This window comes from Grampus griseus, assembly GCF_964374135.1.
Source record: "Grampus griseus genome assembly, chromosome: 8".
Taxonomy (NCBI): domain Eukaryota; kingdom Metazoa; phylum Chordata; class Mammalia; order Artiodactyla; family Delphinidae; genus Grampus; species Grampus griseus.
In genome coordinates, this window is record NC_139002.1 from 46,463,359 (window position 1) to 46,482,918 (window position 19,560).

The 19,560-nt window shown below is 35.3% G+C and overlaps 1 protein-coding gene across 2 annotated transcripts in view; it reads right to left on the reverse strand.

Annotated features, from left to right (window-relative positions):
• Positions 1 to 19,560, reverse strand: part of EED (embryonic ectoderm development) — a 33,166-nt gene that overhangs the window by 1,703 nt on the left and 11,903 nt on the right. For both annotated transcript variants that reach the window (XM_082659545.1, XM_082659544.1), the window contains 5 exons: positions 18,726 to 18,851; positions 17,995 to 18,076; positions 13,026 to 13,117; positions 11,089 to 11,222; positions 8,473 to 8,578 (listed from right to left, as the gene is read on the reverse strand). In XM_082659545.1, coding sequence (XP_082515671.1) covers positions 8,473 to 8,578; positions 11,089 to 11,222; positions 13,026 to 13,117; positions 17,995 to 18,076; positions 18,726 to 18,851 — 540 coding nt within the window. The remainder of the gene's footprint in view (positions 1 to 8,472; positions 8,579 to 11,088; positions 11,223 to 13,025; positions 13,118 to 17,994; positions 18,077 to 18,725; positions 18,852 to 19,560) is intronic.

The window sequence follows — 19,560 nt, forward strand, 5'->3', positions numbered from 1 at the left end:
GAAATGTTAATCAAAGAACTGAATTTTAAACATTAAAAACAAAGCTTTTTCTCTACTATCATTTCAGAACTCACAGCTCTTAGAACCTGGTTATCCATCTACTGAGTCCAGCGATATACATTCATTTATATTTACAGAGTCAGTATCCACACTTACGGACAAGAAGTCTGATTATCAACAGATTTTAACAATACAAAAGCATTACACTGCCTAGAATATTCATTTTTGAAGTCACAATTTCCCTTCCAAACCAAAACAAATTCAGCTTTAGATACTTCAGCATCCAGAGACTTGAAGTATTTTATAGCAAAGGTAAAATTACAAACACTGTATTAGAATACACAGCTCTTCAATATGGCCCCTGCTTACTTCGCTAGTTTCATCTTTCCCCATTCCACTTCTAAACCCCCGTGGTTCCCTTTATATCTGGTTAACTATTAATCCTCCTGTCTGCACTACATGATAGGTGCTCAAGAGATGTCATAGGAAAGCTAATGAATTCATAGAAGGGGCCTTAGAGGTCAGATTATACAGAAGGCAATAAAAGCAGTGGTTCAATATCAAGACACTGATAAGGGGATGGGATTAAAATAGGCTGAGTTACACCTTCCTATCCTGCAACACTGAACCTTTACATACATTCTATTTAAGCAGCAAGTGGTAAAGAATAGAATGGGAGGAAAAAATGCAAAACAGAGGGCACTATTTATATTCCTGTGTGGTTTGCTTGCTAAGGGATATTTGGCAATGTCTCTGGCTTCTAGTTAATAGAAGCCAGAGATGCTGAACACTTTGCAATGCACAGAACAGCTCCTCCCACAAAAAAGAATTGTCTTACCCAACTTCCACAGGGCCAGGATTGAGAAATCCTGGTGTAGGCGAAGAATGCCTCCTGGAACTTTACAGGACACAGCCTAACAACCACATGTGGTAGCTCTGTGGGGTCACATGGAGATTAGGGAGTGGACAGTATGCTTTTTTTCTTCTCTGCCCTTTTTGGATTATATAAAATCCCAGGGATATGGATCTGTTACACAAGTTCTTCATTATAAAGTATCTTAGAGATCACCTAGGCTGATGACTCTTAACTAAGTACACAATTGGATTGATATAGACTGTACAGCTTTCTTTAAATACTCATCTTGACCCCAACCCTACTGATCACAAACTCTGAGAGGGGAGGCCAAAGCAGCAGAATTGTAAAATACTTCTTCAAGTGCTTCCTACTGACTGTATTGGTAAAGGATCCTTAATCAATAGAGTTCCCTCATGGAGAACTAAATAATCTCACTGATGGATGGCTGTACTAGAAAATCATCTAGAGAGTTTTTAAACATTACAAATTCCCAGGTCCTTATGCCAGATTTAGAATATCTGGGGATGAAGCCTAGGAATCTATTTTTACAATGTCCTCCCAATAGTTCTGATGTGGAGCCAGATTTGAGACCACCAATATTCAGTTCAGCTTCCCACCTAAAATGCAGAAATCCTTTCCTATTATCTGATTAAGTTCTAAGAGCAGAAATTTTAGAGCTACTCCTTTTTTAATTCTGCTTCCAAAACAGATGAAGTAGAGGTACTTTTTCCTATTTATCTCGTTAAGTACAGCTTAAAAGTCTGAAGGCTAGGGAGGAGGCAGACTGGTTAGGGGCCCTGGGACATAAAGAACATTGAGTTGCTTGGTTTTCTTTTGCCTCTTTATGTATCCCAGACTGGATGCTAGAGAAGGTAGCAACTCAACAAAGCTAACAAGTGAAGACAAAAAAAAAAAAAAAAAAAAAAAAAAAATCCCCAACAAAAGCCTACTCTCTGCAAAGGACCAGGAAAGTGGCAACCTAGCATGAGAGAAAATTTTTAGGTAAACCCTTAATACCACAGAAAAAACAGTGGACCCATCCACACATGTAGACCAGCAAAGTCCCAGTGGGGTCCCTTCTCAAGTGATAACTAAACACTTCAAGTACGTAACACCCTGACTCCTCCCTACCCCTCATGGTAATGAGGTGACTCTCCTCCTCACCCTCTGCCTGGGGTGGTATTAGAGGAAGCCTAGCAGAGAGTCAGAATGTTCACAACCACCCACCACTCTCAGTGTCAGTGGAGACACTCGGGGAGCAGTACTGAGGCCTCCCAACCCCTCTTGCCAGGGTGCTATCACCTGAGGCCCACTGAAAAGCCTGAACTCCCACCCCAGTAGTAAAGAGACAAAATCACCAAGTCAACCAAGTGGGGAACCTGAACTTCCCTTGCCACCTGCCAATAATGAAGCAGCACTCCCCTTCCCCAGCTGAAAATTTATCAAAGGAAGCCTGCTTAAATATCAGTAAGATCCAGAGTTTTGTAACAGTAACCAAAATATCGATATCTTAATCAAAATTCACTTGTCATACCAAGAAATGTAAAAATCTCAACTTTAATGAGAAAAGATTATCAAGAGGTACCAACACTGAGATGACATAGATGTTAGAACTATCTGACAAGGATTTTAAAGCAGCTACCATAAAAATGCTTCAATGAGAAATTACAAACACATTTAAAACAATAAAAAAAGTGTCAGCAAAGAAATAAAAGATAAGAATCACATGTAAATTTTAGAACTAAAAAAACTATAGCTAAAATAAAAAACAACTGAAGGGCTCACCAGCAAAAAAAGAGAGATGAAAGAGTCAGTAAATTTAAAGTTAGAACATAGAAATTACCCAATTTGAACGAAAGAAAACAGACTTATTAAATAACAGAGTCTCAGGGACCAAACAAAAAACATAATATTCACATCATTAGAGTTCCTAAAGGAGAGGGGGAAGAAAGTGGGGCTAAATAAGAATCTGAATAATGGCTGAAAAGTTCCCAATTTTGGGACAAATTATGTCCCCAAAGACAAACCTACTAGATTAGAGATGGTGAGTGAACGCCAAAAAAGATAAACTCAAAGAAATCAATTATCAGGCATATCGCATTCAAACTTCTGAAAACTAAAGACAAAGAAAAAAAAAATCCCGAAAGCAGTTAAGACAGAAAGAACACCTTACCTATAGGAAAAAAAACAATTCAATGATGGCAGATGTCTCATTACAAATGACAGAGACCAGAAAGAGGGGGAACAACATTTTTCAAATGTTTAAAGAAAAGAACCATCAACACAAAATCCTATATTCAGTGAATATATGCTTCAGGAATGAAGGGGAAATGAGGACATCCTCAGACTAAGAAAAACTAAAAGAATTTGTCACCATTCTAAAAGAATGGCTACAGGAAGTTTGATGAACAGAAAGGAAATGATATAAGAAGGAATCTTGGAATATCAGAAAGGAGGAATGAACAACAGAAAAAGCATAATGAGTAAACACAACATTCTTCTTCTTCTTGAGTTTTAAAATTCTGTTTGGCAGTTGAAGCAAAAATTGTAATACTCTTTGATGAAGTTCTCAATTGTAAAGGGAATATTTGAGACAATTATAAGTGGAGGAGAAAGAGAGAGGTAAGCTTCCTATACTTCACTTGAAGTGGTAAAATGTTGATATACTGACTGATCACATATATATCATATACATACATATATACATATATATATATATATATATATATAGTAACACCCAGAGCAAATGCCAAAAAAGCTACACAAAGAAATATACTCAAAAGTAGTATAGATACATCAAATTGGAATTCTAAAGTATGTGCACATAAGCGAAAAAACCCAGAGAAATGAAAAGAATGAAAAAAAATTAAATAGTAAACGTAATGTAATAATTGGTAAGTTAAGGCTCAAATATAAATGGTCTGAATATACTAGCTAAAAGACAGTTTGGCAAAGTGAATTAAAAAAATATGACCCAACTATATGCTATCGTTAAGAAACTCACTTCGGGGCTTCCCTGGTGGCGCAGTGGTTGAGAGTCCGCCTGCCGATGCAGGGGACACGAGTTTGTGACCCGGTCCGGGAGGATCCCACATGCTGCGGAGCGGCTGGGCCTGTGAGCCATGGCTGCTGAGCCTGAGTGTCTGGAGCCTGTGCTCCGCAACGGGAGAGGCCACAACAGTGAGAGGCCCGCGTACCGCAAAAAAAAAAAAGAAACTCACTTCAGGTGTAACAATACAGGTAGATTAAAGGTAAAAGGTTTGAAAAAGATGGGACTTGCCTGGTGGTGCAGTGGTTAAGAATCCACCTGCCAATGCAGAGAACACAGGTTTGAGCCCTGGTCCGGGAAGATCCCACATGCTGCAGAGCAACTAAGCCCGTGCGCCACAACTACTGAGCCTGCACTCTAGAACCCGTGAGCCACAACTACTGAGCCCATGTGCCACAACTACTGAAGTCCATACACCCTAGAGCCCATGCTCTGCAACAAAAGAAGCCTCTGCAAAGAGAAGCCCATGCACTGCAATGAAGAGGAGCCCCCATTCGCTGCAACTAGAAAAAGCCCAGGCACAGCAACCAAGACCAGAGGCAGTCAAAAATAAATAAACAACAACAACAGAGGTTTGAAAAAGATATACCATTAATTAAAGGAAAGCAGGAATGGCTCTACTACTGTAAGACAAAGGATCCATCAAGCAAAAACTTTACCAGAGACAGAGATGGACCTTACATAATGATAAGAGGGTCAAGCTACCAAGACAAAGCAATACCAAATGTGTATACACCAACCAACAGAGCTGCAAAATGTAACAGAACTAAAACGAGAAAGGGAAAAAGCCACAATTATAGTTGAAGACTTCAACACTCATTTCTCAATAATTTATTAATTATTAGACAAAACAGTGGACAGAAAATCAACAAAGACATAGAAGAATTCAACCACACTGTCAACTGACAGGATCTAACTGACATTTATAGAACACTCCACTGAACAGCAGAATATACATTCTTTTCAAGCTCCCATGGAACATACCCAAAACAGGGTCATAAAACAAATCTCAAAAAATTTAAAAGAATCAAAATCATAAAGAGTATATTCTGACCAAAATGGAATCAAACTAGAATCAATAAGAGAACGACAACAAGAAAATTTCCTAGCACCTAGAAACTACACAACACACTTCATATCAAAATTTTTGTGAGATGAAGCTAAAAGCAGTGCTGACAGGGAAATTTATAGCACTAAATGCTTACATCAGAAAAGTCTCAACTAAATAATCTAAGCTCCCGTCGTAAAAATAGAAGAACAAAAACAACTCACGGCAAACTAAAGGAAAGAAGGAAGACAGGAGATAACAGAAGAAAATTTGACAAACCCTTAAAAAGACTGACAGAAGAGAAGATATAAATTACTAACTTCAGGAATGAAACAGGGGCTATCACTAGAGACCTTGCAGATATCAAAAGGATAATAAGAGAATACTACAAACAACTCTCCACACATAAATTTTATACTAGATGGAATGGATCAACTCCTCAAATAGCACAAACTACCACAATTCACTCAATATGAAACAGTTCATTCGAATAACCTTTTCACTTTTAAGGAAACTGAGTGTTTAATTTTTAAACTCCTCCTCAAAAATTTCTAGGCCTAGGGGACAGTATTATTGATACCAAAACCAGACAAAGGCAATATAAATAAGAAAACTTCAGACCAATATCATATCTCATTAATACATATAAAATCTTTAACAAAATATTATCAAATAGAATTTAGTAACATATAAAAAGAATTATACAGCAAGACCAAGTAAGCTTATTCCAGTGATACAATATTCAGAAACAATCAGTGCAATCCACTGCATTAACAGGCTAAAAAAGAAAAACCAGTGATCATATCAGTTGATGCAGAAGAAGCATTTGACAAAATTTAACACCCATTCATGATAAAACTCTGAAAAAATTAGGCAGAAGGAAAGCTCTCAACTTGATAAAGAACATCTACAAAATTGTGAAAGACTGAATTCTTTTCCCCTTTAACATCAGAAACAAGCCTAGGATGTCTGCTCTTAACACAGCTATTCAACACAGGACTAGAAGCTTACCAGTGAAATAAGACAAGAAAAGGAAATTAAGAAAAATACAGTTCAGAAAGGAAGATATAAAAACTGTCCTTATTTGCAGATGAAATTATGATCTATGTAGAAAATCCCATGTAATTAACCAAAAACAAACAAAAACCTTCCTGAACTATAAGTAGTTCAAACAGATTGAAGGATTCAAGATTAATACACAAAAATCAATTTATTTCTATCTACTAGCAATGAACACAAAGAAATGGAAATCAGAAATACCATTTATTACAGTCACTCTAAATGGAGAGACATACCATAGTCAAGGACCAGAAGACTAAGCAGAGTAAAGATATTAATTCCCCACCAAACTGATATACAGGTTTAACACAATTCCAATCAAAATCTCCCCGCCCCCAAAAAAAAAGCCCAGCGAGATTTTTAGTAAATGTAGACAAGATTATTCTAAAATTTATATGGAAAGACAAACCAACTAGAATAGCTAAAATAATATTGAAAAAGAATAAAGTGGAAGAAATCACTCTACCAACTCCAAGACTAATTATAGAGCTAGAGTAACCGAGCCTGTGTATGTAGTACTGGTAGAGGGAACAGAATAGAAAAACCAGAATCAGCCTCATACAAGTATGGCCAAACAATTTTGAAAAAAGTACAAAAGCAATTCAAAGGAGGAAAGATAGGCTTTCAACAAATGGAGCTGGAACAACTGGATAACTATAGGCAAAAAATGAACTTTCTACCTAAACCTCATACAAAAATTAACTTAAAATGGACCATTAAATTTAACATAAACCATTACAATACTTTTTGAAGGAAACACAGGAGAAAATCTTTAGGACCTAGGGCTCAGTGAAGAGCGTTTAAACACAATATCAAAAGCATGATCCATAAAATAATAATTTTTTAAAAAAATCAATAAATTAATTGAACTTTATCAAAATTAAAAACATTTGTAAAAGACCCTGTTAAGAGGATGAAAAGACAAGCTACAGACTGGAAGAAAATATTTGCAAACTATTTATCTGACATAGGATTTATATTTAGAATATATGAAGAACTCTCAAAACTCAACACAGTAAAAAACAAAACAAAACAAAAACCAATCCAATCAGAAAATGAGAAGATATGAAGAGACATCATTGAAAGGATATATGGATGGTAAATAAGCACATGAAAAAGATGTTCAACACCACTAACCATCAGGGAAATGCAAATTAAGACCACGATGATGTATCACTACACACCTATCAGAACAGCTAAAATAAAAAATAGTGACAATACCAAATGCCGGCGAAGATTCGAAGACACTGGATCTTTCATACATTGCTGGTGGGAATGTAAAATGGCACGGCCACTCTGGAAAATAGTTTGGCAGGTTCTTAAAAAACTAAACGAACTTAACCATGACCTAGCAATTGCTCTTCTAGGCATTTATCCTAGAGAAGTGAAAACTTAAGTAAGTCCACACAAAAACCTATACACGATTGTTCAATAGCAGCTTTATTTGTAATAGGCCCAAACTAGAAAGGATCAAAATGTCCTACAATAGATGCATAAGGTTAAATAAACTGTGGTACACCCATTCCATGGGATACTACTCAGCAGTAAAAAGGGAGACCTATTGATACACACAACAACTTGGATGGCATTACACTGAGTGAAAAAAAAAAATCTTAAAAGGTCCCATACCGTAACATTCTTGAAATGACAAAATCACATGTGATAAAATGACATAGAACTACACACGCACATTGTACAATGTCAATTTCCTGGATTTGATATTGTATTATGGCTATGTAAGATGTAATAACCAATGGGGGAAATTGGGTGAAGGGCAATATGGGACCTCTCTGAACTGTCTTTGAAACTTCCTGTGAATCTAATTTCAAGATCAAAAGTTAAAAAATAGAAAGGTAAAACTATACCCTCATGGCCAAGGAAAAAATAAATCAGGCTCTGCCCAAGAAAATGTGAAATGCCCTGAAACCTGTATCAAGAAAAGAAACTAGATAGCAGTTTCTCCAAATTTGACAATCCTAAATGTTCAAATGACATCACCACCAACTTCTCTAAATTATCAGTAAAATATATATATATAAACATATGTATCAACATACTAGAGCAGGGGTTGGCAAACTACATCCCATGAACCAACTCCATCCATCTGTTTTTGTACATGTAAGTTTACTGAAATGAACACAAACATTAACAACAACAAAAAACAACCACACTACTGGCTTTAGATATTGGTTATTTTACAGTAACACTGGATATCAGAGAACAGTATCAACTTGCAAGGTAACATTTTTCATCTTATTGGAACACAAATTATAATTCATCAGGATGTTTTATGCCTAAAACAAATTTCCAAATCTTTCAAAGTTATCATAAGACTTAAAAAAAAAAAAAAGCGATTTCCCATCTGTTATCCAATTTACCAACTGCATAAAAAACTGTGCTCCCTGCAAAGTTCCAACTCACACAAACAATGGAAATACAGCTTAACAGCAGTTACCATACCTTGGAAAGTATCAAATCACCTAACCATCGCACACAATCGACATAATTTCTATGTATGTCTCTGGTAGAAAAGTCAGGAAAATGAATTTTCTGAGAAATAAATGGCCTGAAATGGAAATATCAAAAGTTAAGAGAAAAACGTGTAGCAAAAGCTCACTAATTTTCCTTTTTGGATTTATAAAACTTTGAAAAATAAAATATATGAATACTAATTCTTCTTTGTTTCTACAAAACTAAATACCTTCTTATCTGTTTACTCAGAGCTAAAATCTCATTTCATTTTTGTTTCTACATTTACTCCATTATTAGCTCTCAACTGAATTTTGTATTCATCCTATGAAATTTCATTTATAAAAATTGCAGCTTCCTGCCTTACTACATATAGGCCAAAATTAATCACTTCAATTCTGGCTATCTAACCAATAACCAAAGACACTTGATTACAGAGCTGAAAATTTCTCATAGAAAATACTAAGCTACCTACTCAATCCTTTAAAATTAAGCATTAATGGTCTATGAAAGTAAACACATCTAGATTATTTCAAAAGATAATTATCTTTTAGGAACAATGACATCATTTCAAAGTCTGCTAAAGGTAAAGTTAGGTGAGAATCCTTCCTAGAACAATTTCTGAAGATGATATCTGACAACAATTTGACATTTATTAGTTAGAACTTCTCCTGTATTTAGAAAAGTAAAATATGGCGCAACTTTTCCTTAAAGATATTTGTGAGAAGACCATAAACTAGAGAAGTTGCTACCAATTCTGAAGTTAATTAAATGTATACCTAATATTTCTAATCTAGTAAGTGATTCAGTTTTATTTATTTATTTTATTTTTGGCTGCATTGGGTCTTCGCTGCTGTACGCGGGCTCTTCTCTGGTTGCGATGAGCAGAGGCTACTCTTCATTGCAGTGCATGGGCTTCTCATTGTGGTGGCTCCTTTTGTTGCGGAGCACGGGCTCTAGGTGTGTGGGCATCAGGCATTGTGGCACACGGGCTCAGTAGTTGTGGCTCGTGGGCTCTAGAGTGCAGGCTCAGCTGTTGTGGCTCACGGGCTTACTTGCTCCACAGCATGTGGGATCCTCCCGGACCAGTTCTCAAACCCGTGTCCCCTGCATTGGCAGGCAGATTCTCAACCACTGCGCCACCAGGGAAGCCCCTGATTCAGTTTTTAAACTGAAATAACTGCAGAAGTATCATATACCATGAATTAGTTGTGTCTTGGGCAACTCACATGTCCTCTCTTTGCTTTTCCCTCATATGTAAAAAGGATGTTGGGCTGAATCATTTCAAATACTCTTTCCAATTCAAATTCTAGGATCTTTTCTTTTCTTTTTTTCTTTTTTTTTTTTTTTTTGCGGTTTGCAGGATCTCAGTTCCTCAACCAGGGATTGAACCTAGGCCACGACAGTGAAAGCCTGGAATCCTAACCACCAGGCCACCAGGGAACTCCTGGATTTTTTCTTTATTAAAACATTAAAACGCTATTAATGATCTGATATAAATTCTTAACTGCTATAATTTTATTAATTACTTTTCAGCCAAATATGTATTATAATCTATGGTTAAACCTCTCTCAAGAAGATCAGCATAATTCACTGTTATTTTCTGTAAGCTGTAAAGTATAACTTCTATTTATTTCAGAGCTCTAGAAAATATAAAAACATAAACTGAATATTACACTAAGCCCTGGTGTTTTAAAATAAAAATCGAAAGTCATACTAATTCTTAGAGGCTTGAGATCTGATGCATGTCTATTAAAATATTTACTGATAATTACAAATTCAACTACCAATCTATTAATAATCTGGCTTGATAACCAGAAAATTAACTCTGCTAAAATGAAAAGTGCAAACAAAGTTAACATTTACAAACATATGATAGTCACAGTGAAAGTGTTAATAATAGCTTGATAAGATTCTGAAAAAGATAGTAAATGAATTAAGAGTTGAGGTTTTTCAAAACTATACTAAGAAAACTGCCAAGTTCCCACAGCTAGTCCCTCCCCTTGGTTCAAATCTCCTGCTTTTGAATTTTCTCCATTTAATGAAGTGAGTATCACTTAAAGGAAAGCATTATTTTATCATGAATTAAAGCTAAGAACCCCATTTAAAATTATGATTTACTTCTTCTGTTTACACAATCATCTTCCACAGATGTGTGAGTTTTCAAATAATTTATTTTCTTAGAAACATAATCAATATAATAGTTTCAAGGCATATGAAATTTAAGGACTGAAAATAAAGCTCTTTCATTATGAGTGAAAAATAAAATTATTATTTACTGTCTTGAATTAGAACTTAGAGTATTGACAAGCAGTGCTAATAACATTAGCACATGCATACCTAAATAAAAATAAGTGAAATGTGCTACTAAATTAAGATAAAAATACAACTGAAAGGGATTTTGAAAAATAAGCCACAAACATATAGACAAAAATAAAGGCCTTCCATTTAAAATCAGTGAATTTTATGGCATGTAAGTTATACCTTAAAGTTATTAAAAGGGGATTCTAAAATCAGTGTTGGAGACTTATACAATAATTTTGGAAAAAGTGAAACGCTATTCAACAGCATGAGATAGCAAATTGTTTTAAGCACTACAACTGTTACCTGTTAGTTTTATTTGGATTATAATCATAAGATTCCTTAATTGCATTCATCATTCTCTTTGAATTGATCCTCCAAAGTTTAAGAGAGTGATCCATACCACAGGACATTATTTTTTCACCCAAAAGATCATAATCCTGTATGTAAAACAGAAAAGCTTAAATTAAATATATAAATTATTTCCCCAAATTATGCTATCTAATTTTCATCTGATGTCCAGTATTGTGAAAATTGTATTTCAAACCACCATACTAACATTTTGGGTTTCATATATGTAGGCCATAAGCCACAAAGTTTTTACTGCTTTTGAGATTTATTTTAACTGATGTGTCACCACCACAGTATATGAGCTTATACAATACGGAAGGCAAAAAAGTAAACTGAATTTAATTTTATCTATTCAATTATCTTTATTCAAATATTTCCTTTGCTTGATTTTGAAGATGAATTGAATGATGAGGTAAAACAATTATTCTATGACACAAAAACCTAAATGGTTATGTTACTTTTCTTTGTCTAACCCTGATCAAGCAATGAAACTGACATCTGTATGTGAAATTATGAGTCCTTAAACAATTGAAATTTTACTTTATTTGTACACCTAAGTCACAAGACTTCAGGTACCTTGGTTTTAGAGTTCACTTTTTAAAAGAATAAAGGGAAAAATGTCTAAAAAAGGAAATACCATATTTAAACTTTTTCATTTGCTGTTTACTAATTTTTACTAAGCTCCTAACAGATCATCCATTATAACCTTATTCCACCTCGTTACATAGATGAGACACTGAGGCACAGAGATGATATTTAATTTAGCACATGGTACATACATGTGTTAAGGAAAATCTCACACATCAATCCTTCTAGCAGTGAACTCCTATTGTTACAGAGAAGAGATACAGACTCCTGCTCTCATTTAGAGAAATAACAGTAGAGAGTTCTATTTAAGGAGAGTATTTTCCTCACTAAACTAGATATTCTGTTAATCCAACCTTTAAATTAATCATGAACATTGTTTTACACAGCCTGAGAACTTTAGGTTTGGTGTTTATTGAATCCACAAGTCTTGTAGCTGCTCTTTTCCTAATAACCTCACTGTCAACAGCAACAAGACACCCTTAGAGCCAGGAGCTCTCATTAGTCTTTAACGAAGGACAGTAGTCTTTTCACACATAGAACCAGGTGGAGATTGCTATTGCAACTTCTAGAAAATCCAAGTTGCAAGTTCTAGAAAATCCTTTAAGGTAGGTATAATTCTCACAAAAGTATACAAACCCTAACTATAGGAATAGTTAGTACCTCCAATTAAAATGTCACATGCTTCAAAATATGGTGCCCCTTTAAATAGTTTTAAAAAAAAAAGAAAAGAAATGAGCTATAAGACTACTAAATAAGTAAGCTCTACACGAAACACAAGTAAATCTGAAATAACATAAAAATCTGAAACTTGACTAAAAACATTTATATCATTACAATAGATCAATAGATTATAATACATAAGTATAAAGATAACATCATGCCATCAAAGGGAAGAGTTATCTAAAACTCAGTGTGAACAACACTTCCTAGAAATGAGTAACTTATATTTCAACTTCAAATAAAAGATGAAAAAGTTTCTTAATTGCCAAGTAGGTTAACCTTTTCCTTTAATAACTGAGAAACAACAAAAGTTAACTTGGTGATTTTAGATTAAAAAAGGAAAAGAACAAGTTCATAGTATTTGTTCATGAGAATCCAGGCAGAGTAGAGATAAAACACAAAGAGGCTTTTTGCTTTACTTCTTCATCTGTAAGTTAAAACCTTCTCTGTCACAAGTAAATGAAAGAACTGTCTGCCAGACTAGGTGAAACAAACCACATGCTTTCTTACAAGGAAAGAGTTCTATGGGTATTGTTCACAGCTTTGTACACCTGAAGGTCACTGCCCTGTAGCTTTCAACTTACAGCACTTAGAACTTCATCTCTGTGCCCTTCTACACCTCCAAATATTGCCACCAGAGTGTCCGTTTGGATATTCCATAATCGTAAAGCATGATCTAGTACAGACATAAAAAAATTAATATGAACTTTTATCATTCATTTACTGTGGACTTTCAAAAGCTCTTTAAAGAAGAAAAAGCTACCAAAGTTTGGACTAAGCTTACTCACAGTAAAGATTAAGGAGGAATCCATACCATATAGGAACTTAAAATATTTATATCACCTGTAGATTTAACCAGGTATGAGCTCATACTTTCAAGATAAGAAAGAAATATTTCTCTGGTCCTAAATTTGATTATTGCATATGCCATAGAACAAGGTACTAGCTTTTCTCTCTACCATATCCACATTTACAAACTGAAGAGGACAAATTATAAGATTTCTATAGTAAATCCCAAAATAGGATTGAAACATTCACAGTGACATAACTTTAGAGTATTATAGACCTTACAAACATGCTATTAACTGTAATTTGAGCAATCTAATTTTCCACTAAACATCAGCAATAAAATAGACAGCAATACTCATAAATATAGCTTGAAATATAGCAATGTCCATACTGCACATGAATATTGACATATTACATAGGTAACACTAAGAGGCAGTAATATATTGTGTTAGTAGTGGAAATTAACATTGCTACAAAAATGATTTCTTGATTCCAATTTGTGTCCAAGTTTTTGTGCAGACATATTTTCATTTTTCTTGAAGACATACACACCTAGGAGTGGTAATTCTATGTTCAACATTTTTGGACTGCCAGACTGTTTTCCAATGTCCTTACATTTTACATTCCCACCAGCAATGGATGAGGGGGGTTCCAATTGCTCCATATCCTAATCAACATATTTTATTGTCTTTTTGATTACAGTCATCCTAGTAGGCATGAAGTGGTATTTTTTTATTAACATCTTTATTGGAGTATAATTGCTTTTCAGTGTTGTGTTAGTTTCTGCTATAAAACAAAGTGAATCAGCTATATGCATACGTATGGCCCCATATCCCCTTCCTCTGCGTCTCCCTCCCACCCTCCCTATCCCACCCCTCTAGGTGGTCGCAAAGCACCGAGCTGATCTCCCTGTGCCTTGCAGCTGCTTCCCACTAGCTATCTATTTTACATTTGGCAGTGTACGTATGTCAATGCTACTCTCCCACTTCATCCCAGCTTACTCTTCCCCCTCCCCGTGTCCTCAAGTCCATTCTCTACATCTGTTTCTTTATTCCTGTCCTGCTCTAGGTTCATCAGAACCTTTTTTTTTTTTTTAGATTCCATATATATGTGTTAGCATACGGTATGTTTTTCTCTTTCTGACTTACCTCACTTTGTATGACAGACTCTAGGTCCATCCACCTCACTACAAATAACTCAATTTCGTTTCTTTTTATGTCTGAGTAATATTCCATTGTATATACGTGCCACATCTTCTTTATCCATTCATCTGTCGACGGACACTTAGGTTGCTTCCATGTCCTTGCTATTGTAAACAGTGTTGCAATGAACATTGTGGTACATGACTCTTTTTGAATTATGGTTTTCTCAGGGTATATGCCCAGTAGTGGGATTGCTGGGTCATATGGTAGTTCTATTTTTAGTTTTTTAGGAAATATCCATACTGTTCTCCAGAGTGACTGTATCAATTTACATTCGCACCAACAGTGCATGAGGGTTCCCTTTTCTCCACACCCTCTCCAGCATTTATTGTTTCTAGATTTTTTGATGATGACCATTCTGACCGGTGTGAGGTGATACCTCATTGTAATTTTGACTTGCATTTCTCTAATGATTAGCGATGCTGAGAATCCTTTCATGTGTTTGTTGGCAATCTGTATATCTTCTTTGGAGAAATGTCTATTTAGGTCTTCTGCCCACTTTTGGATTGGGTTGGGTTTTTTTGATATTGAGCTGCATGAGCTGCTTGGATATTTTGGAGATTAATCCTTTGTAAGTTATTTCGTTTGCAAATATTTTCTCCCATTGTAAGGGTTGTCTTTTCGTCTTGTTTATGGCTTCCTTTGCTGTGCAAAAGCTTCTGTTTCATTAGGTCCCATTTGTTTATTTTTGTTTTTATTTCCATTTCGCTAGGAGGTGGGTCAAAAAGGATCTTGCTGTGATTTACGTCATAGTGTTCCGCCTATGTTTTCCTCTAGAGTTTTATAGTGTCTGGCCTTACATTTAGGTCTTTAATCCATTTTGAGTTTATTTTTGTGTATGGTGTTAGGGAGTGTTCTAATTTCATTCTTTTACATGTAGCTGCCCAGTTTTCCCAGCACCACTTATTGAAGAGGCTGTCTTTTCCCCATTGTATGTTCTTGCCTCCTTTATCAAAGATAAAGTAACCATAGGTGCGTGGGTTTATCTCTGGGCTTTCTATCCTGTTCCATTGATCTATATTTCTGTTTTTGTGCCAGTACCATACTGTCTTGATTACTGTAGCTTTGTAGTACAATCTGAAGTCAGGGAGCCTGATTCCTCCAGCTCCAGTTTGCTTTCTCAAGATTGCTTTGGCTATTTGGGGTCTTTTTTGTTTCCATACAAACTGAGAAATTTATTGTTCTAGTTCTGTGAAAAATGCCATTGTTAGTTTGATAGGGATTGCACTGAATCTGTAGATTGCTTTGGGTAGTATAGTCATTTTCACAATGTTGATTCTTCCAATCCAAGAACATAGGATATCTCTCCACCTGTTTGTGTCATCTTTCTTTCATCAGTGTCTTACAGTTTTACACATACAGTTCTTTTGTCTCCTTAGGTAGGTTTATTCCTAGGTATTTTATTCTTTTTGTTGCAATGGTAAATGGGAGTGTTTCCTTAATTTCTCTTTCAGATTTTTCATCATTAGTGTATAGGAATGCAAGAGATTTCTGTGCATTAATTCTGTATCCTGCTACTCTACCAAATTCATTGATTAGCTCTAGTAGTTTTCTGGTAGCATCTTTAGGATTCTCTATGTGATCTGCAAACAGTGACAGTTTTACTTCTTCTTTTCTGATTTATATTTCTTTTTCTTCTGATTGCTGTGGCTAAAACTTCCAAAAACTATGTTGAATAATAGTGGTGAGACTGGGCAAACTTATCTTGTTCCTGATCTTAGAGGAAATGGTTTCAGTTTTTCACCATTGAGAATGATGTTGGATGTGGGTTTGTCATATATGGCCTTTATTATGTTGAGGTAGGTTCCCTCTATGCCCACTTTCTGGAGAATTTTTATCATAAATGCGTGTTGAATTTTGTCAAACCCAAAAGCTTTTTCTGCATCTATTGAGATTATCATATGGTTTCTCTCCTTCAATTTGTTAATATGGTGTATCACATTGATTGATTTGTGTATATTGAAGAATTCTTGCATTCCTGGGATAAACCCCACTTGATCATGGTGTATAATCCTTTTAATGTGCTGTTGGATTCTGTCTGCTAGTATTTTGTTGAGGATTTTTGCATCTTTGTTCATCAGAGATATTGGCCTGTAGTTTTCTTTTGTTGTGACATCTTTGGTTTTGGTATCAGGATGATTGGTGGCCTTGTAGAATGAGTTTGGGAGTGTTCCTCCCTCTGCTATATTTTGGAAGAGTATGAGAAGGATAGGTGTTAGCTCTTCTCTAAATGTTTGATAGAATTCGCCTGTATCACTGTGTTTTTGATTTGCATTTCCCTAATGATTAATAATGCTGAGTGCCTTTCTATGTGCTTATTGGACATTTGTGCAAGTTCTTTGGAAAGATGTCTATTCAAAACCTTTGGCTGTTTTTAATCTGGTTGTCTTTTTATTACTGAGCTGTATGACCTCTTGTTACAAGTCCCTTATTAGATACATAATTTGCAAATATTTTTTCCTTTTCTATAGGTTGTCTTTTCCTTCCTTGAGCATTACTTATGGAAAAATTCCTATTCATTTTGAAAAGCTGTCTGAAAAATGCTCTTACTGACACAGTGGGGGAAGAACAGGGTTAAAAAGTTGTGACACTAAGAACAAGTAACACATTATGGCCTATGTTACTTGTAAAGGAATACCTGAGCCCAGCTAATGTTATTAAAAGAAGAGAAAAAGTTATTAGCTCTCTTCTTAGGTGTCTATTTCTAAACAAGCCTGATAGTTAAAGAAAAATCATACTGAAACATGTTTCATGTAAGAGTTTTAATTTGAGGACATCTTTTAATATGAGCAGACTGTGGGGGTTAGGTTATCAGTGTGACAAGTTTAAAAGAATAAACTTGACTAGAATAATAATGTAGAAATGAAACGAGAAAGGGCAATCGAAAACAGAATGTAGAGATAAGAACAACCCAAATCATTTTAGAGAGCTCAGAAATGATTAAGAATGATTAAGAGCACTGTCTGAACCCAGAATAAACTTATAATGCCGACACAGCCATACAGAGCAAAGCAATGCTTTCTCTTTATAAATAAGGGAAAAATTTCAAAGAGCTTACACTGGATAACTTAGCATTTTAAGGAATTCTACAGGGAGTCCTTTATAAAACAAAAGTTTTACATAGAGTCAAAAGAAAGCAATATCGATCTTCAGATGCATTATTTCTTACTACATGATTGGAAAGAATGGTAAGATGATTTGCAAAACTACCTTCAAACTATTAAAAATGTCATAACTTTGGTGATCTGCCACTTAAAATTAATGAAGCTTAATATGAAAATTCAATTGCACATAAAGTTCTAAAACTATCATAATGCAATATGGTAAATAAGGGTAATACACATTTAATCCTCAGTACCAATTATTTTATTTACATCGTATGTTAACAGTGTATTTCAAGGTCCCACCCTCCAATTCTTGGTTTGGAGATGCTAATGTAGGCTAAGATTTTTCTAAAACTTACTTGTTTTTAAATTTGGCTTTTTTCCTTAGAACAGTTTGTCCCTAAAATAAAATACTCACTCCCAAATAATCGAACTAAAGAAACATTTGCTTCTCTTACCTTTACTTACTGACAGGAGAAGATTTGGATCTCTTGGATGGAATTTCAGCTCATTGATAGCATTTCCATGGCCAACATAGTGCTATAATAAATTTAAAACATTTCTTCAACTTCCATATAAAAATCAATAAATTCTTTTTCATTAATCTTAGGAGAATGGAAAAATAGTTTCACTTGAAATAGTGGTTCTCAACCTTGGCTGCATATTAAAAGCATCCAACTTGAAGGAAAAATAAAAGATGTTCAAGTCCCATTTGCAGATATTCTGAGCCACAGCAAGGGTTTAAACGATTATCAGGTGATTCTAATGTACCCCCAAGGTTAATGTGATTTGTGAAATTTTTTTAGTATCAACTTCCAAGGCTTCACTTTTCAGTTCTTTACAAGGTGCTCTTGACTCTACACCCCCTATTTAGGGGATTTTGGAAAATGAGCTCACTCTTTTCTTATTGTTCATTTAAAGCCTCTCAGACTAAAGCAAGACAAAAGGACAGAAATTATTTTAAAAGAAAATAGTTCAAATGATAAAATTTTCTCACTTATTCCTTAATTTGCATTACCCAAATGTGACAAAGGTCTCAAAAGACTTGTCTAAATGAAGCAACAGGCAAAGTACAAACCAAATTAGAAATTGCACAGACATTGACTCTGTTTTAAATTCAACATGACAAGCTTTTGCAGGTGTGCATTCAAAAAAAAAAGCAGATCTATAATTTAACAAGAAAACCCACCTTTATGCACTGCATTGTTATGGGATTAATTATCCTAATTATGCCTCTAGATCCAGCTACAGCTAGCAGAGGATGGCTTGTATTGCTATCATATGTCCATGCACAAGTGTAAAAGTTCTCATCAGCCTAAGAAATGCCAGTTAAGAAATATAATTTGTTTTTGAAAAGTAAACACATCAATGATCACAATACTATACACAAAAACCTCCAAAGAACTGCTGAAGTTTTTAACAAAGAAGTTCCCATTTTTCTTTACACTACCAGGTTTAACCAATGGAGATTTTAGGTCTAAAATCTATACCAAATGATGAAACAAATCCAGTCCTTCCACTCAGTTTTGATTACTATTTTGCTGTTTGCATAACTATTTACCTGTCTTTTTAGCAGACATAGCCAATGTGTAAATGAATGGGCATGGCTGTGTCCCAAATAAAAATTTATTTACAAAACAGGTGGCCAGGGGCTTCCCTGGTGGTGCAGTGGTTGAGAGTCCGCCTGCCGATGCAGGGGACACAGGTTCGTGCCCTGGTCCGGGAAGATCCCACATGCTGCGGAGCGGCTGGGCCCATGAGCCATGGCCGCTGAGCCTGCGCATCCGGAGCCTGTGCTCCACAATGGGAGAGACCACAACAGTGAGAGGCCCTCGTACTGCAAAAACAAACAAACAAACAAAAAACAGGTGGCCAGCTCTATAGGCTCTAATTTGCTGATCCTGGCTCTGTCTCAGTAACTCTACGTGCCTCTAGATAAAGATCAATAACTATTCAGTTTTCCACCTTTTCCTGTGTGAGACCTTCCCAGTACGGCTACAGGTTACTTTTTTTCTTATCACCTA